The 19,885-nt window shown below is 49.6% G+C and overlaps 1 protein-coding gene and 1 long non-coding RNA gene across 2 annotated transcripts; both read right to left on the reverse strand.

The window, feature by feature from the left end:
- Positions 1–6,499: 6,499 nt before the first annotated feature.
- Positions 6,500–8,916, reverse strand: LOC127321294 (uncharacterized). Its single transcript, XR_007863966.2, has 3 exons — positions 8,092–8,916; positions 7,904–7,996; positions 6,500–7,411 (listed from the first exon to the last, which is right to left on the reverse strand). It is a non-coding gene; the product is annotated as an uncharacterized lncRNA (long non-coding RNA).
- Positions 8,917–12,356: 3,440 nt separating this feature from the next.
- On the reverse strand, positions 12,357–19,677 carry LOC127321307 (uncharacterized). The gene is made up of 5 exons (XM_071818269.1): positions 19,345–19,677; positions 18,999–19,134; positions 18,642–18,926; positions 18,482–18,547; positions 12,357–12,439 (listed from the first exon to the last, which is right to left on the reverse strand). The coding sequence occupies exons 1-5, from the start codon at positions 19,447–19,449 to the stop codon at positions 12,357–12,359; spliced, it is 675 nt and encodes a 224-aa protein (XP_071674370.1). The 5' UTR covers positions 19,450–19,677.
- Positions 19,678–19,885: the final 208 nt, after the last annotated feature.

Here is a 19,885-nt window from a genome sequence, read left to right on the forward strand (position 1 = left end):
CACCCTGCTCGATGATGTGAGCATGGGTCTGGTTCGCGTAAGCGCGAGAGGCGTCGAGGTCCCTCTGAGTCTGGTAGAGCATGAAGTCCAAGTGATCCACATGGTGCCTCAACTGGGGGTGGAGTGGCACATCCATGGGTCTTCCGTCAGAGTTACGCCTTGCGAGATGCGCAAAGCGTTCCTCACGAAGGGCTTCTGCATTCTGTCCGCACAGACGAGCAAGTGCTTCCTGAAGAGCACGTGCAAGCCCGTCGAGCCAGTTGCTTTCCCTGAAAGAGAAAAGGATCCTCTCCGTGGTGGGAGGCTCCAGCTTGCCCCTCAAATCGGCAGTGATAATCCACTGCAGTTCCCCTCCTGGCTGGTCGTCCACCTGAATCCCGTGAAACTCGGGGTGTGGGCGGCCAAGGTGATCCGACAGGGAGTCGAGGTCATGCTCGAAGATCAAGCTTCCTCCGTTCCCAAGCTGATAAAACTTGGTGTTGAGGGGTTCATTCGGCTCCATCTGAAAGAGAATTGGATGAGTAAGTTAGAGAGTGCAAAGTGTGGCAAAATTTTAAGTTGATTCAACAAGATAGACATGATTCATCACATTTTGGCAAAGTCTCAAAGACAAGAGTGTAGTAAATTTTCACAAATAATTCTTTCATTTGATTTCAAAGTTAAATTTTTCAGAACGCCCATTTTAACTAAGGTCTTCTAAGGTCAAACAATGGCTCTGATACCAACTTGTCAACACCCGGATTTTTAAGTCCGAATGCCTATTATGTCATACATCGCAATCCTAGGAATATTGTTGTTGCGAGGCATAATAGTTAAGTATCACAGTCATCATTCATTACAACCATAAGTCTTACAAATTGGAATCACCTGATCCATATTACACGAATAGTTGATCTATTGATCAACGAACAAACACAAGTTCATAGTTCAACATAGCGGAAGCGTAAGATACAAGGACTCTCTAGTCCACAGGCCAACGCTTGACGTCGGAAGGCGCTTAGTTGTCATAGGCGTCCTGCTGGTCATCTCCTTGGTCGTCTTCATACTCTGGCCATTTGAATAGCCAGGGACAAAGCCGTGAGTACGTTGAGTACTCGCAAAGTAATACTAATGTAAGTGCTAGACATTCTAGTAGGGTTTGCTAAGCTCTAGTTTATTTGCATAAAGCTAGTTTTAGTTCACAAAGTTTTGAGAAAAAGCTTACTCCAGTGCTAACTAACTCAAGTGGGAACATTAGTGTCATTCCCACCATTCAAGTGGTGATTTCAAATCAATCCACCACAAGTCATTTCACCATCACCCTTCAACATCATTTTCAAGATATGACATCGGAAACTGTATGGCCTTTCCAACCGTCCGTAACCGTGGACGCGGCTATTCGAATAGGTTTACACTCTGCAGAGGTTGCACACTTGTGCCACAACATTTGATTTCATCCGTCGGGATTTCCCAGAATAATCGTAACACGATACGCGGATCATCAACCATAACCTTTCACTTACGAATCCTAGTATGAGCACCTCTCCCCATGAGCTTGGCCTCCCGGTGAAGACGGTCAGTCGGCACAGGAGCGCACGAGGCTTGGGCCGGACATTCACCTCATTTCGCATCATATCGTATCGTTTCTTTTGTGGTAGAGGCAGCTTTCGGCATAACCCCGATGACGCTTGTTTAGAGGGAACCCATACTAAGACGCATAAACTTCCAGTTAAGCCCTACCCATAATCAGGTATTGTGGGGGTACTTAATAATTGGAAAGGTATCGCATTCAAACCAACATCATGTTTTATCAAAAATCACCATCTTCTCTTGGTCATATTCACCTTCAAAAATCATTCAATGGAATGCATCTTCATTCCAAGGTTTCAAAATCCTTTCAAAATCACAAGATTCCCATCTAGAGTAGTCAAGTTTTAGTTCATTAGCACTAGCTCTAATTCATGAGGGGTGCTACCTTGCTTTGCTTGGAAGAGACTAACTCACTACTCTAATAACTAACTTGTATTTTGACCAAAGTTAACTATAAAAGTAAATCATTTAGAAAACAAGTAAAAACTTGGGATGGGTTCACATAAGAAAAGATAAGAAACATGGTGCCTTGCCCCAAGGGGCTTTGCACTTGGCAAGAATAAAAGCTTGCATAGTATTTTAGCTTGCCTTGGTAGTTCTCAAACTGTTCCTCCTCCTCCTCCTGGTAGCAACCTTCTTCTTCGGCGTACTCTCCGGTGCTACCGTCTAAATGTGAATACGAGTATAATTACTCACTAATTCAATGGCTATTCCACACATCACAAATAAACACACAAACTACCCTATGCACACACATAAATAAACTAGGGTGCATGGGTTGTGGGATTTAAATAGGATTTGTATTCCACATGTAAATGATAGTTTCCATAGGGTTCTTGAGAAATAATTTCCTCTCATTGAAATCTTCTTAAGATTTAATTTCCCCACAATCATGGATGAACTCATCTTGACCTAAGTCAAATGTTCATCATCATCATCATTTGGGAAAATGATTTAAATGAGGTGAAACACCTCATACCATTTAATTTACACTACATTTGATTTAAATCTCAAGAAATTCATATAGGAGATTTTGGAACCAGGGGTCCAAACATCCCATGAATTCATGTGAGACAAGTTTAAATGAAGTATAAGACTTCACACAATTTAACTTTAATAGTTTTGGACAATATCAACTAGTTAAACTAGTCAAAATATCCATTCATTAAACCATGGCATGATCATGCAAAGTGACCCCACCATTTTATTGCATAAACAATTAGTGTAAGTCAAATGTGAGCTACTAGAGTTGGAATTAACTTAATATCTATTTTGGTTGATTTTTAAGAATTATTTGAATAGGGAAAAGTCCCTGGCTTGTTATTTTTGTCACATTAATTCTGCAAAGAATTTGACCATGAGGCCAGTGGCATGTTGTAGAGAATTTCAGTGGCTTTCCAACAATATCAAAATCACTAAATTTGGTTTAGCCAATTTGAAACTATTAAATTTCAAAGTTTGGGCAGTATTGAAAAAGGGATGTAATTGTTTAAATCAAATTTGAATAAAAGGGCGGCGGGAAAACGAAGCTGGGCCGAAAAGGTTTAAACAGGCCCAAGGCCAGCCCAGCCACGGTCCGGTGCGCGCGGGCTGCCCGACGAAGGGTCCCGCATGTCGGTGGCGTTTAAAACCCGAAACGGTACGAGCGACGTGGCGCGTTGGATTAGAAAGGCGATCCAACGGCGCACGGTCGTCGTCTTCTCCGGCGAGAAGCAGAGGTTACGGCGGCGAGCCTAGGGGGTGGGAGAGCTAACCAGGGGCTCCGCGGTGGCTGGCAGTGTGCGTGATGTAGATGTGGACGACGGCGAAGCTCCTGGCACCGGCGGCAACTCCTGGATTGGCTCCAATCGACGGCGGCGAGGTGCGGTACTGGCGGGCTCCGATCTTCAAATTGGAGCAGCTCCGGCGACAATCGAGCGAGTGGTTGGGTGGGGGAGAAGCAGTGGAGGATGGTGAACGAGATGGTGTGCTCAGCTTCGTCCAAGGAACTCCGTATTTATAGATGGCCAAGGGTGCTGCGTGGCCGTGAAGAAGTCGACCGAGGTGCGGCGGTTCCGGCGTGGTGTTGGGCTAGGCAAGGGTGCTACGACGTTCTCCTCGTCTGTGCGAATACGTAGGTGGCAATGGCGCGGTCGGGCGGTGTCTCAGGGGCGAAGCATTGCATCCGTGTCTGCCGCGTTGGTCGCGGGATCGCGTCGTCGTCTACGGCGACGGCGGGCACGGGTCGTGGTCTTGGCCGTGTCTGGCGATGTCCAGGTGGCGAGTGCGTGCTCAACAGCTGATCAGCGAGGCCAGGGCAAGCGTGAGGTGATGGCGCGGCGCGTGGCCAGTGCGTGTCCGCGGTGTGCACACGCGCGACGCGAGCGGCGTCCAGGGCGAGTTTGGGCGCGCGTGTTCCGGGCGTTGTCGACGTCTTCATCGACCAGGGCGGAGCTGGGCGAGGCTAGGCGGTGTGGTGGCGTGCTGTGGCGAGGGGGCCAGGGTTGGCGAGCAAGGGAGAGAGGGGGAGGTGGTCGAGCTCGGCGACATGGCCGGCATGGCCATGTCCTAGCTTCTCTCCTCCTCTCCTTAGCTCCACTATGTTGCCTTGAGGGTTTAAGGGGACCAGGGAACAATGTAGTATAGCTTTGGTTTAGATTAGGTGATGTAGATCACTATTTGCAATAGTTGCAAATAGTGCCCAATTTTGGAAATTCACAAAAATGTCCAAATTTGAAATAATTCAAATGGTGAACCTTTTTGAAAAGTGAGTGTTGGGATAAGTTGTAATTGACCAGAGATGAATTGAGGTGGTGGTGGAAAAATTAGATTTCAAAATTTGGCCAAAATGGCTAAGTGGAGATTGTTGATCTTATTATAAAGTTGCAACTTTGGATGAGCATAGCTAGTGATCAAAGATGAATTTGGCAGGGTGGTCTTCATCAAAGTTGTTCACCTTGATGTTGACTTTGAAAAGGTGCAAGGAGTTAGCAAGAATGGATTTGAGAAAATTGAGTTGCAGGGGCTCAAAGTGGGGATCAGACTAAAATTGGCAGATTTGGCCATCATCACATGTGAGTGGGAAAAGTGTTGGAAATCATTTGAATTGTGAACCCTTGATTCCAAAAGTTGTAATAAGTGTTTAACAACATTATTCAACTAATGGTGAAGACCAAATAGGTCTAGGGTCAAAATTTATAAAAAGGCCATAGGGCATATGTGAGGGTTTTTAGGGTTTTTCAAATATTGGAATTTCTTCCTCTTTGATTTATTTGGTTGGTGATCCTCATATGATCACTCTAGGGTTTTAGAGCATATAAAAAAAAACAAGTACTAACAATCATCATGGCATATCACTCAAATGCACAAGTCCTATGCATGGTACTATATGCAAAAGAAAAGTTTTTGTTGGTTTGAAATTTTGTTCTCTGGAATTCTCTAACTTTCTTTTCCTTGAAATTTGGGGTGTTACAAAAAGTCACTTTCAATGTTGATGACAAGGAACATACTGTTTATTTTCCTAAGAGGATTGATAAAGTATATGGAGTTAATACGATTTCTAATTTGAGATCTATCAAAGTGGGAGATATTGATTGTCCAATATATGAGCCTAAAGAAGAATATCAAACTATTGTGATTGGATCCATATCAATACAATATAAGGTAACATGATTGATTTGAGGTTTATCTCTTCTTATGTCATGAAAAATTTATTTGGTGGTGATGTCTACGCACGCTTCTATTCCTGTAGACAGTGTTGGGCCTCCAAGAGCAGAGGTTTGTAGAACAACAGCAAGTTTCCCTTAAGTGAATCACCCAAGATTTATCGAACTCAGGGAGGTAGAGGTCAAAGATATCCCTCTCAAGGAACCCTGCAATTACGATACAAGAAGTCCCTTGTGTCCCCAACACACCTAATACACTTGTCAGATGTATAGGTGCACTAGTTCGGCGAAGAGATAGTAAAATGCAAGTAATATGGATGTATATGAGAGGTAATAACAATCTGAAATAAATATGGCAGCAAGTAAACATGTAGCAGAACTTGTTGGAAACGGTGCCAGAAAATAGCTTACTGGCGTGGGAGGCAATTCTCTGTGGTGTAACTTTTCTATTCGGAAACAAGGCCTAGGGATCCTACTTTGTGACGCCCCGGAACCGGTACCATGAGGATTCCAGCGATCCCGCCGAAATCCGCATGATATCGATTCAGAGACGCCCTCCGACACGACGTGCGCGACGAATCACACACGTGATGCCAGAGGAATTAACACGAGCGGTAACATTACAACAGGATTACAATAGAGCCCACAAGAAACATATATTACAACAACGACTCTAACGAGTCAAGATACAAAGATACAATACAAAGATCCAAATCATACAGAAGATCAAATACGTCCGAGTACGGACAAGATACAAATTGGACTAAGAGTCCTGAAGGTAACCAGTGGCGTCCATAACTCGCCTGTGCCAAGCGGAAGGGTAACCTTGCTAACGTCGTCATCTCGTACCTGTCAAAGTCGGGCCATCGGTTGCCGACAAAAGGGGGAGGAGACAAAAAGAAAGGAAGGCGAGGGTAAGTACCATTGGCACGTACTTGCGAGACAAGACCAGCTATGCTCACTGGTGGGCGGTATAAACTTCACCCGGCTATATGTGGAGTTTAGCGGCAGCAAAGCTACTATCCAATAGAGACACGCTACAACATCCGTCTACTCAGAGAAGATAAGAGAGCGCACAAGGTAACAGATAAATACTACACAAACATAACCCAGCCGATTACACATATCCCCTTCAACAATTGCGAAGAGGCAATGTAAAAGGCACTCAACGGTGGACAAGTTTTATTAGGTATCGGTTGTAGTAATGCTAAATTAGTAATCAAGTTATTAGCAAAATATTATTAACAACATAAAGGTGTAAGTTGTTCTATGATCAAGCTATACAATTCCAAGTCGTCCATAACCGCGGACACGGCTTATCGATAAGATGTACACCCTGCAGGGGTTGCCCAAATGTAACCATACACATGCTCGAACCCACTTACTACAGGTGGAGTCTCACATCAAGACCATTCCCAATGCAAGAGAAAGTTTAAGGGGAGCCACCCCACTAAGCTACCCGTGACGAAGTTCGGCCGTACTCCGATACGGACCCAGAGGTTTGTGCCAACGGCTAAGCTAAGTGTGAACAACCTGCTTTCGCTAATCGTTCCACGATATGAGTACAGTACATAATATAAACACCAGAAGGTAACAGGAAGTAAATCGTGCATCGTGCATATGAGCAAATAAAACCAAGGTTGTGGCTCCCAATAAACAGACTCGAGGAAAGGTAGTGGGTGATGGGGGTCCCATTCCCCCACGTACGGGTAGAGCGCTCAATCTCGGAACAGATAACAAGAACTCGGGTCCTAGGGGACATTAGCAAGTCAAAGTTCCGATGCTTTCGCAAAGGGGCTCACAGATGCCTCTGCTTACAATTTTAGTTGTTAACAATTAAGTAAAGTATGTGTATCTCCAACAACTGATATAGCATGTGATAAGCTCCCAACAACCCAACATATCCCGATAACAGATCGAGATAAACAACAGAACCTAAACACGCCTACGACTCGCAAGGCTCAAACATCAAGCAACGGCTATGGATAAGGAATGGTGCATATAGGATTATTATGGTAAACAAGTGGATAGGACACGTGACTCGATAAAGAATCGCAACATAAGGATAGCAGTGCGAGGGAGAGAGTAAATAGGTGAAGAGAGAGGGTTCGCCTGTGAAAGGTTGCAGAAGAACTTGTCGTAGAACTCGTCGTATCTCACATCACCACTTCGTGATCCTATCCGGGAAGAAGCAAATGCTATACAAACAACGTATGCAAGTCTTACTACCACGGATAAAGAACCGGCATGCTCAAGATGATATGCATGACATGGCAAGGATGATGCGGTGCAACTTATCCATATTAATCGGAGTCGGAACCCCGGACAATCAAATTAGGTTTGGAGTTGCATTTTCTACCGACAAATTTAAGGGTGGATTAGCATAGCAAACATGGCAGGGGTGAGCTACATCAAAGTTAAATGGAACCGGGACAACATATATATAATATCCAACATATTCCATATGTTCCATATTAGGTGGTAATGCAAACTAGCACGAAATTATATGATGCATGATGCAACAGCAAGCATGGATGGCATATTCATGTTCAGCATACTTTTCTGATCAATTTTCATATAGAACACTTTTTATTTCGATATACGGTTTGCAAGATATGAATTTTGCAAGATTTGACACATATTATGCAAAAACAAAGAAGAGAGGAAAGGCAGGGCGAATTGGGCCGGACCTGCGCAGAGACGGCGGTGAATAGCGGCCTGCCGCGCGCTAGGCGGTGAAGAAGCGGGCGGGGATACGGGCCGAGGCCCAGTAGGCGCCGGATCTGGTTCAAGGATCAGAGAACAAAAAGAAAGGGCTTAATTAGCCAGATTCGGGATTTGAACACATGATCTGCAGATTGAGGCCAAGATAACCAACCACTGGGCTGCGGTAGCTGATGTTGATTATGAAGAGGCACACAACGATTTAGCCCAAAACGAGGCGAAGATCTGGGACATACACATCCATGGCGGAAGGCTCTAGTTGGAGGAGGATTCGATGTTTGGGGGCGAACCAGAAGAAGCGAGATGGCGTCGGAGGTGCGGATGAACATGAGGAAGCCGGTGGTGTGCTCGGTTTGGCCGGAGGAGGACGAGGGCGGCCGGAATCGACGCCGGAGCATGGCAGCCATGGAGGAGAAACGGCGACCTTGCGCTCGATTTACGGGGCCTTGGCTCGATTCCTTGCATGAGGATGGAGAGGATGATGCGGCGCATCTTCTGGTGGCTTCAGCTTGGCGAGGGGCGGCCTACCGCGTCGGCGCCATGGCGACATGGTGCGTTGCTGTGGGGGTTTCTCTGGTGGTTGAAGAAAACGAAACAGGGAGAAAGAAGAAGATGGCGGCGCAAGGGAGGGAGAGGCGGACTAGGGTTTCCAGGGAGAGGCTTTAAGGAGGGGAAAGGGAAGGAGCAGGTGGAGGTGGGCACGACACCGTGGTGGAGGAAAGCGACGGGGGTCTCGTTCCTTGCGTGACCACCGGAGGAAGATGACAAAGAGAGATCCCCTCTCCATCGAAAAGGTACGGGCCAGAGCTGGGCTGGGAAGAGAAATGGGCCTCCGTGTTGGATTGGGCTGCGGGAGAGAGGAAGATGTAGAGAGAGCTGGGCCAGAAAGAGAGAGAGCAGCCCAGGGTGAGGGGAGAGGGTTTTCTTAAATGAATAGAAAGAGGAGGTTTATTATATAAACCATATGAGAGGGGAAAACGAAATAGTTTTTATTTAAAATAATTTTTATTTGATAAAATCTTGTGGATGAGATGATGCAAGATGCATGATGATGCACAAAAGAGAAACAACAAACAAATCTAATTAGGGGGTATATCCGGGGCCGTTACATACTTTCACTAGTGGACACTCTCAACAATGATCACATAAATAAATAACTTCTCTTCCTTTGTGCTACATACACTCTTTTGTTGGATAACAAACACCATTCATTATGTAGGGCTACAAGAGCTCCCTCAAGCCGGAGTTAACAAGCGCCACAACATTCGGTGTTCATATTTAAGTAACCTCTAGAGCATAATAGACCATTGCAATTTAGACCGAGTACTAACATAGCATACACACTGTCACCTTTAAGCTATGAAAGGGGGAATAGATCACATCAATACTATCATAGTAATAGTTAACTCCATAATCTACAAGAGATTACAATCATAACCTACGCCAAGAACTACATGATGCACACACCGTCACCTTTACATCATGAAGGAGGAATAGACTACTTTAATAACATCACTAAAGTAGCACATAGATTAATAGTGATACAAAGCTCATCATATGGATCTCAATCATGCAAGGCAGTTCATGAGATCATTGTATTGAGGTACATGAGAGAGAGATTAACCACATAGCTACCGGTAGAGCTGTTGTGGGTATACTTCATGGGTGTACCATCGACAGTGCCTAGATCCGGCAAGCCCGGGTGGCCCACAGACGGTGATGAGGCATGTGGCCCATCGGGCGGCCCAGTTGCTGTTGATCATGAAGGAAGAAGTCCAGCCTCAGATCGCAGGCCGGATCCGTACCGACCTAGGAGTGACCCGGATCCAGGGAGGCCCATGAGGAACCCGGATCCAGTACGACGTGTATGGAAGGCGGATCCGTGACGTGCACGGCAAGATATTGTACCGTAGCTAGGCTATCTGTAATCCGGCTAGGACTCTCCATGTAAAACCCTAGATCCGTGCGCCTTTATAAGCCGGATCCCGGGAGCCCTAGAGGCACAACCACAACTCATTGTAACAACGCGAAAGCGCCCAGATAATTCCAGACAAGCAGCAGTAGGCCCTGTCATCGTGCAGGTGTTCCGAAGCTGGGTAACTCGCGTACCACCGTCCCGAGAGCACTCCGCCCTATGGCCCCTACTTCTTCTCCCCCTCGTGAGGATCCCTCCTCCGGGGTACCGTCGATTAGGCAACGACGCTGGCGCCCACCGTGGGGCTGTGGCGTACGGAGGCCGGAACCGGGAGGGTTCCGCCATGGGAAGCTACGACGACACCATCGCTGTGGGCGCGTCCTTTACGCCGGAAATCTGCCGATCGTCCCTCCGGGATGAGTGCCGGATTCCGGCTAGGACAAACCCCGTCAAGCTCTCCATCGTCCCAATTGGCGGCATTCACATCTTCATCGGGAAACCGTCGATTCCGACGGAAACCCACCGGTAAGTAACGCCACGCGACCGCCGCAGAGCCGGATGACGCCGTCGCGAAGATCCGATCCGAGATGCGGAGCTCCCAAGGAAGATTCCGCCTCGGATCTCGGAAATTTCAAAGCCCACCCAATCCGCCCCCGAGCAGGAAACAAAGGTGGAAGACCAATGCATCCGCACTGGGTTTCCCAGGTGTTAGAAAAGCAGAGGTGCCACTTCGTACACTTCTTGGCCCATACCGCCGGAACCGCCTCAAGAAGACGGAGCTGGTCCCGAGCGGTAGAGGCACCGGAAAGCGGCGCAGATCCGGATCGAGCTCGGCTTGTCGGAGAAAGCGAAGCTCCGGTTGAAGAGTCGATTTTGGGCAATCTCGAGCCCAATTTCCGGCGACACCCCGTCCACGGAATCCGATGACTTCGTTCGCAAGATAAGGGAGTACGGATACGGCGATCAGCCTGAAGTCGACTCCGCCCAGCCCAAGGTGTTCTCGCAACGGTAGCAGCATTGGGACAACCGGATCCGGAGACCAAGTCAGCCAATCGACCCCCAACCATCCCATCAAGGATCTCCAATGTCTCGAGTGCGACCCCAAAGGGATTCTCCCTCGGGGAAATCTTGTCGGCAGAGGAGGTGGCCGCGAGCAGTTCTTAACACACCTTTAACCCCGGCGACGCCGCAGATCCGGAGGCCCTAGAGACCGCCGTAAAGGAAATGCTGGCCACAACAAGAGGCTCGCCGATACCGAAGCTGCGTTAAGGATAGGAAGGGCAGATCATGCACACGGACGGAAAACTTCGAGAGACAGGACCGCGAGATTGCTGCCACACTCGAGCAGGTCAAGAGCATGAGGGCTGAGTGGGAGGTAAAGATGACCTATGCGCAAAGTGAGGCCGATCGAATTGTTAGAGAAGCAATTCCGCCTCGCAGAATACCCTTCAACACGCCCGCAGATCACCAGCTACTGGAAACTCCAAAGGACAACATGCGTAAGGCAGCGGAATTGCGAAAGAAGACGGACGTAGAAGTTGACATCAACTATCTCCGCACACTTGTCGCTTCAGCAATGCAGCAGACGAACAAGGCAGAGATACTTCGCGCAGGTTGGAATCCAATCCGGATAATCGTGTATCTACCGCGCAGAAGGACGATGAATCGCACACCGGATCGTCGGAGCGCAGAAGAAGGGCCAGGGAGCACCCAAATCCGATCCCCGTTCCGTCACGTACGCCTCCGTCGGATCCAAGGAAGGGAAAGGACGCGATGTACTCCGGAAGAGACAAATACCGCAACCCCTCACCTCCACCCAACGGTTACCCGCGACCCCTCGCCGCCGTAGTCCAGCCGGAAACACCAGGCCCGTAGGGCATGGTGCGCTTGTTATCCGCGACAACGTGCCGCCAAGAAACAGAAACAGGAGCGCTCGCCGGAACCTCGCCGGAATCAGAACAATGTTCATGAGCCCGAGCCCGGGAGGAGTCGGAATGAAGACCGCGGTCCAGCAGCCTCGCCGGAACCGCGATCCGTAACCTCGTCGGAGCCGGGACCCGAGCCTCGTCGGAGCCGTGACCCGGAGCCTCGCCGGAACGACCAGGGCAGCCAGCGCCAAGGCGAAGGCAGCCACAGGAGCCGGAGTCGGCACCGGGAAGGCCGAGTAGATTCGGATGGCGGAAGCAAGAAGTCGACCGCCCACCTCGCAGGTCTCCTCCCCACCACCTAGCGGTGGCGGCGGAGGTGGAGGCGGAGGCAATGGCCGGAGATCTCGCTCTCGCTCAAAGTCTCCTCGCCACGGCTCGCGCGACGCGCGGGACCGCCTTAACGAGTACAGAACCGACTACATTGGCCCGAAGTGCTTTGGCAGGATGATTCGAGAGGAACCAAAGCCAAGGATGAACCTCAAGCTACCCGGAAATCTGAAGCACTATGATGGCACCGAAAGGCCGGATACCTGGATCGAGGATTACTACAATGTCAGAACCTTCGCGGAGGAACCCCTAACATCGCCTCGCCGCATGCTCCAGCTTGTACCTTGTAGGACCAGCCCGGATCTGCTCGGTGACCTCGAGAAGAACTCCATCTTTGCGGGTTCGACCTGAAGAAGGCTAGTGAGACACACTTCAGCGGCACCAACAAGAGACCTGCCACAACAAGCGACCTACAGGCTTGCATCCAGAAGAAGGGCGAAACATCAAGGAATTTCCTCACCCGATGGTTGGCATGCAGAAACGAGTGCGAGAACGTTGACAACCGCACGGCAATGCACGCCTTCATTGGGGGCTTGCAGCGAGGAGGATTGCTGCGACACAAGCTAACCTGCATGGTCAATGCAAATCAACTGACGTTGGATGACATGATCACCATCGCTAGCGATCACACTGCCGCCGATGACGACGCAGGCGGTGATCTCGCAGCCACAGCAATCCCCCTGCACCAACAAAAGAAGAACCGTGACAACGGCGGCAGCAGCAGCCATAAACGCAAGAACCACGATGACCGAGAAGAGTGGCGGATCCGAGATGGTCGCCATGGCGTTTCAACGCGGAGGTCCAGGAGGCGGAAGAGGACGCGGACGCGGAGGCGGAGCCGGCAGGGGTCAGCAGCATACCTCCGAGGTCACTGCTGCCGGATCCCGCGCACCGCAAACCTATGAGGAGTACAGAGACATGCCCTGCCTGGCCCATCTGGATCCGGTTACAGGGAAGTCCACTCATACCAACCGCAACTGCAAGTGGGTCAATGATCTAAAGAACGACCCGGAGGCCGGATACAAGCGCGCCCGGAAGCACCGCCCTCGCGGAAAAGGTGGCAAGGGCAAGAACAAGGACAAGGAGGACGATAGTTCCGAGGCGATGGATGAGGATGATAACTCGCCGGATCCCAAGGCAGGATCCGCAGGAAAATCCAACCCATTCGACAAAAAGAGCGTGGGGGCTTACCACACTTTCCTCGGAACCCCAACAGTACGCGCCTCCAAGTCAGCTACCCGGATCCTGAACGCCATAGTTCCGGCTGTGCCGCAGTACGTCAGGTGGTCGGAAATCCCGTGCACATTTGATCGGAAGGATCATCCCGCAATTGTGCCGAAGGAATGCTACGCCTTGGTTGTAAGTCCCCGCATCGATGGGTATGACTTCTCCAAGTGCCTCATGGATGGTGGAGCTAGCCTGAACATCATGTACCTGGAGACTCTAGAGCGGATGAACCTCACCAAGGAACAGCTCAAACACAGTACCACTGAGTTTCATGGCGTAGTTCCGGGTAAGAAGGCGAACTCCCTCGGCAGCATCACACTTCCCGTGGCTTTTGGCGATGTTCATAATTTCCGCGAAGAGAAGATCACGTTTGAAGTTGTGCCCTTCAAGAGCTCCTACCACGTCATCTTCGGCAGGCCCACCTACCACAAGTTCCACGCAAGAGCGTGCTACATCTACAACAAGCTCAAGATTCCGGGTCCTAAAGGTATGATTACCGTATCCGGAGACTACAAAAAGGCTCATGAGTGCGAGTTAGGCGAAGCCGCCTTCGCAGAGTCTGTGATATCCGGAGAAGAGCTGAAAGGCTATAGAGCCGCGGTGGATCCGACTGACATGCAGACCACCAAGAAGCAAATCTCCGAGCAGAAAACCTCCTTCAAGCCTTCGACAGAAACCAAGAAGCATGACCTCATCCCAGGTGACTCTTCCAAGCAGGTTTCAGTCGGAGCCAACATGGACCCCAAATAGGAAAGCGTGCTCGTCGAGTTCCTCCGCGCTAACATGGATATCTTCGCATGGCAACCTTCTGACATGTCCGGAGTACCTAGGGAACTCGCCGAGCACTACCTCAACATAAATCCGGGGCCAAACCAAGTGAAGCAAGCTATGCGACGCTTTGGAGATAAGAAGCGCCGCGCCATAGGAATGGAACTAGCAAAGTTACTAGAAGCAGGTTTTGTAATAGAAGTTATCCATACCGATTGGGTCGCGAATCCCGTCCTTGTACCCAAAAAGAACACTGAAATACTAAGAATGTGCATCGATTACTCTGGCTTGAACAAACATTGCCCGAAGGATCCGTTCCCCTTGCCGCGCATTGACCAAGTCATTGATTCGACGGCGGGGGCGGAACTTCTGTGTTTTCTTGATGCGTATTCCGGGTATCATCAGATCCGGATGAAGGAATCCGACCAAAAGGCGACTTCATTCATTACCCCCTTTGGTACTTACTGCTATGTTACTATGCCTTTTGGTTTGAAAAACGCAGGTGCTACTTATCAACGTACGATGCAGCGGTGCCTGAAGGACCAAATTGGCCGGAACGTGCACGCCTACGTCGACGACATCGCGGTCATGACCCGGAAAGGATCCGACTTGATCAGCGATCTCACAGAAACCTTCGACAACCTCCGCAGGTACAAGATGATGTTGAATCCGCTAAAGTGCGTCTTTGGCGTGCCAGCCGGAAAACTCCTCGGCTTCATAGTCTCTCACAGAGGCATTGAGGTTAACCCGGAAAAGATCAAGGCAATCCTGTGCATCAAAAGGCCAACTTGTCTCAAAGATGTGCAACGACTAACTGGTTGTGTTGCGGCAATCAGTAGGTTTGTTAGCCGTCTTGGCGAGAAGGCACTACCTCTGTACAAGCTGCTGAAGAAAACAGACAAGTTTGTCTGGGATGATGCAGCCGATGCAGCTCTTCGAGGGTTGAAGGAAATACTTACCTCCCCTCCTATCTTGGCAGCCCCAGCAGAGTCAGAGCCAATGCTCCTTTACCTGGCAGCTACCAACAAGGTCATCAGCCTCGTCATCGTGGTGGAGCGAAAGGAAGAAGGTCATGAATATGACGTCCAGAGACCTGTCTACTACATTAGCGAAGTGCTGACGGAATCAAAACAGAGATATCCTCACTTTCAGAAGTTAGCTTATGGCGTGTTCCTAGGCAGCCGGAAGCTGAGGCATTACTTCCAAGAGCATCCAAAGAATGGGCCGTGAGCAAGGCTCCGCTGTCAACAATTCTCAACAACGCCGACGCAACAGGACGTACGGCTAAATGGGGCATCGAATTATCCGCCTTCGACATCGCTTACAAGCCAAGGACTGCGGTAAAATCTCGTGTTCGGCAGATTTCGTTGCAGATTGGACAGAAGCTCCGGATGCAAGTCTGGAGCCGGAACCAGAAACATGGGTCATGCACTTCGACGGATCCAAGCAGCATCAAGGCTCAGGAGCCGGAGTCACCCTGAAATCCCCTACCGGAGAAGAATTGCAGTATGTTCTGCAGATCCACTTCGAAGCTACCAACAACATGGCGGAATATGAGGCTCTACTACACGGTCTGCGCATCGCTAAGGAAATAGGGATCAAGCACATCATATGCTGTGGAGATTCCGACCTGGTGGCACAACAAGTAGCCGGAACCTGGAACGCCAGAAATTCCGTCATGGCGGCCTACAGAGACGAAGTTGACGAGATTGCCAAGAGCTTCCTCGGATACGAAGTCAAGTACGTCAGGAGAGACGATAACACAGCGGCAGACATGCTATCCAAGCTCGGATCCGGCAGGAAACCAATTCCGCCTGGCATTTTCCTGGAGCATCTCCGGATACCCTCAGTTAAGGGCGCTAACCCGGAAAACCCAGAGCTGGCAGTGTCTCCGGCTAGGGAAGTGATGGCTATCATTCCGGCCTGGACCCAGCCTTTCCTGGACTACCTCATCGATCAGAAGTTGCCAGAGGACGAGGTCCTCGCGCGACAGATCGTCAGGCGAGCACGAACCTACACAATAGTTGATGGACAGCTCTACAAACGAAGTGCAGCAGGGGTATTTCTTAAATGCGTCTCCAATCAAGATGGCATTGAAATCCTCAGAGAGATCCACGCAGGGGACTGCGGGCATCACGCCGCTCCCAGATCACTCGTTGCAAAAGCTTTTCGGTTAGGTTTCTATTGGCTTACAGCTAAAGAAGACGCTGATAAAATAGTCAAGACCTGCCGAGGTTGTCAGTACTACGCTACTCAACCAAACGCTCCAGCCCAAGAGCTGAAGACCATACCTATCACCTGGCCATTTGCGGTCTGGGGGCTTGATATGGTTGGTAAGTTAAAAAAATCATCTCCTGGCGGTTTTGAGTACCTCCTGGTCGCTGTTGACAAGTTCAGCAAATGGATCGAGGCTAAGCCAGTGAGAAAAGCCGACGGTGCTACGGCACTAAAATTCGTCTGCAGCCTCGTGATGAGATTCGGCATCCCGCACAGCATAATCACAGATAATGGCACGAACTTTGCTCAAGGAGAATTGAGGGATTATTGTGAGACAATGGGGATACGACTGGACCTCGCATCTGTGGCTCATCCACAGTCCAATGGTCAGGTTGAAAGGGCTAACGGCCTAATATTATCAGGAATTAAACCACGCCTTGAAGGACCGCTGCGACGAGCAGCCGGAGCTTGGGCTGACGAGTTGGAGGCTGTTCTGTGGAGTTTACGAACTACCCCTAACAGATCAACAGGGTTTACCCCTTTTTTCCTGGTATACGGATCCGAAGCCGTACTTCCCTCCGACATCATCCACGATTCACCGCGAGTTTCCGCCTACAATGAAGAAACAGCTGACGAGGCAAGACAGCTATCTGTGGACCTGATCGAGGAAGCTCGGAACTTAGCAGATCAGAGATCCGCCATCTATCAGCAAAAGCTCCGACGTTATCACAGTCGTCGAGTTCGGAAACGCTCCTTTATGGCAGGAGACCTGGCCCTCCGCCTTCGACAGGTGAAAGACCATAAGCTGCAATCTCCATGGGAAGGACCCTTCGTCGTTAGCAAAGTGCTTCATAACGGGTCGTACTACCTTGTTGATTTCCGCGAGTTAAGGGATAGACCTGCTAACTGGCACCGGAAACGCAAGCGTGAGGATCCGGATGACATCTACGATGAAACAGATCGCCCTTGGAATATCGCACAGCTACGTCCTTTCTACACTTAGCATATATTTTCCGAGTTCTAAACTCTGTAATAGTTATACATGATCAATGAAATAAAGCTTCTGGTTCACTCTTTTGAGTCTTTTACCTCCTTTACTTGTTCATTTTAGATTGTGTATGTTTTTTCCAACTAAAACCGCAGAGCTGGATTTTTTCCGCCTAGGCGTGTATGAAAGTTGTGATTTTCAAAATCGTCCTTTAGGACGTAAGCTTAAGTTTTCTGATAAAGTTGTTATCTGTTGCGAACTCGTGGATTCCTAGTAGCGATTTCCGGCACCTATGCCTGGGGGCTTGTTTCCACGGTTATGGACGGACTGCCATTGGGCTTCGTCGCCGCTGGCGAGCGTTTCCGGCTAAGGTTTTCCGGCTCGTGGAAGGTCAAACGAGCAAGCCGGAAAATAACGAAGTCAGCACTTGCTTTCCGACATAAAACGAAACATGCACATAATATTTAACGGATAGCAGGATAAGTGTTTCCGCCCCATGCATAATTGTTTCGTTCCTAGCTACTTAAGAATTTAAAGTCTTATTACAAAACCCTCGCTGGGGCCAAAATGATGCATTGCTTTTCCCGCAGGAATAAAAGTTCTCACTCCCCCTTAGCCGGAGAAGTTTTGCCCTCTGGATCTTGTTCCTTGGCGCCTTCGGCCGGAGAAGATACGTCTTCTTCACTTTCCTTTTCTTCGGAAGCAGCAGTGCTGGTCTTGGGTTCTTCTTGGGGCGCATCCTTGGAGCTGGTCCAGGTAAACTCGGCTCCGGATTCCGCAGGTCGCACCTGGGCGTCGAGATCCTTCAAAAGTTCCGCTTCTAAGGCCTCGTCAGCAGCGAGGACGACCTTGTCGTAGAATTCCTTGTGCCGGATCCTGCGCGCGATGCGGGTGTCGTAGCCGCTCACTGCATCCAGCAGCTCGCCGACGTCCGCATCCGGAGGAACGCCCGTGGTCACTTCATCAAGATCAAGACCCGGAGTATGTGCTAGGCACATGGTCAAGGCCATTGCAGCTGCGCCTCGGGCTGAAGATGCTTGTAGATCAGTCACCAGCTCCGGCAGAACGTCCATCTTACCAATAAGCTTGCGCACGTCACAAGTGCGGCTCCTTTTGATGTTCAAATTATGGCATATTTTGCGGGAGGCGGAGATGAGATCCTTGCAGTCATCACCCGCGAGTTGCAGAAGATCGTCCCGTGGGAATAAATTCTGGCGCTGTTCCGGGTACCCAAGCGGCTCTACATAAAAAGATAATCAGGATATAAGCATGCAATTTGAGCGCAAAGTAAAAAGAATCGGAGCAAATATCTTGACAAGGTTCCGATATCATACCCAAGATGTTCTCATTGAGCAAGTCCCAGTGCTGCTCCGCTGTCTCCATAAATTTCCGGAGTCCGTTGAGCTCCTTTTGCTGCCTCCTGATGGTCTCGCTGTCAGCATTCTTTTTCAGCTCCAGCTCGCCCTTTTCCCTGATATGCTCGGAGTTTTTCTCCGCCAGCTGCTTTTCGGCCTGCTCCCTCTTAAGTTCCGCCTCCTTTAGCTTCGTCTCCAATTCTTGGTACGAGGAGCGCAGGTTCTCAAGTTCAGTCGAAGCTGTTGCAAGGGAGGAGGATGCGCCTATAATAATATACGTTAACAAAGAAATTTGAAGTCGGAATTTGGTTAATAATGAAGAAGGCGGGAACCAACCTTGGGCGTCTGCCAGTTGTTTAGCCAGTTCCGCATTCTCATCCTTCAGGGTCCGGATATTTTCCGCCTGACTCAGAGTAACGCGGCGCTGCAGGGCAATGTTCTTGTGCAGCTCGTAATGCAGCGCCTGCTGTTCCTGTAAAATTTAAACAGTGCAGGAGTAAAAATTCCGCCTATGGCAGTGGTTTCTTTTAAAGCATCATTGCCGGAACTTTTCCGCCATAATGCTTGGGGGCTACTGGTCCATTCTAAAAAACTTTCCCGGAAGTAATTTTTTCTCTAAGCATTCAAGCGCTAACTACTTTTCGAGTTTCCGCCTACATGCTTGGGGGCTACTGGGGAGTACCTTTTGCTTGCAGATAAGTTGATCGCAGAACTGGCCAATGTTTTTCTTGAAGTCCTGGATCTCTGATGTCCTGGAATCCGGCTTCCCCCAGGCGTTGTTCAGCATGGCGTTGAGCAGGTCTTGTTCAAGTTCCCACTTCTCCGCCTCAGTCAGCTTGTTAAAAAACTTGGTGGCATACGCCTTGGGGGTGGAAGTGGTGTCCGCCGGATCCCCGAAGTTCTTCGGAAAAACGACTATGTCGCCAGCGCCCTCTCCAGCCTTCTCGGAAGTGACTTCCGCATCTCCTTGGCCTTGTGTTTCCGCCTCTTCTTGGGCAGGGCTTTTGGCCTTGGGATCTTCTTCCTCCACATGCCCGCTGCTAACCGGAATTATCTCCGGTGGAGTGTTTGCGGCAGGCGGAGGAGATGGGTCAGCCTGAGGAGGCGACGGTTGAGGAGTTGGGTGGGAAGCGCTGGGTGGAACTGGAGTAGAGGGACCAACAGCCGGAGATTTCTTCATGTACTTCGTGATGGGCTCCTGGCTGGTGGTCCGCGTGGCAGCG

Source organism: Lolium perenne, chromosome 4 (assembly GCF_019359855.2).
Source record: "Lolium perenne isolate Kyuss_39 chromosome 4, Kyuss_2.0, whole genome shotgun sequence".
NCBI classification, from domain to species: Eukaryota; Viridiplantae; Streptophyta; class Magnoliopsida; order Poales; family Poaceae; genus Lolium; species Lolium perenne.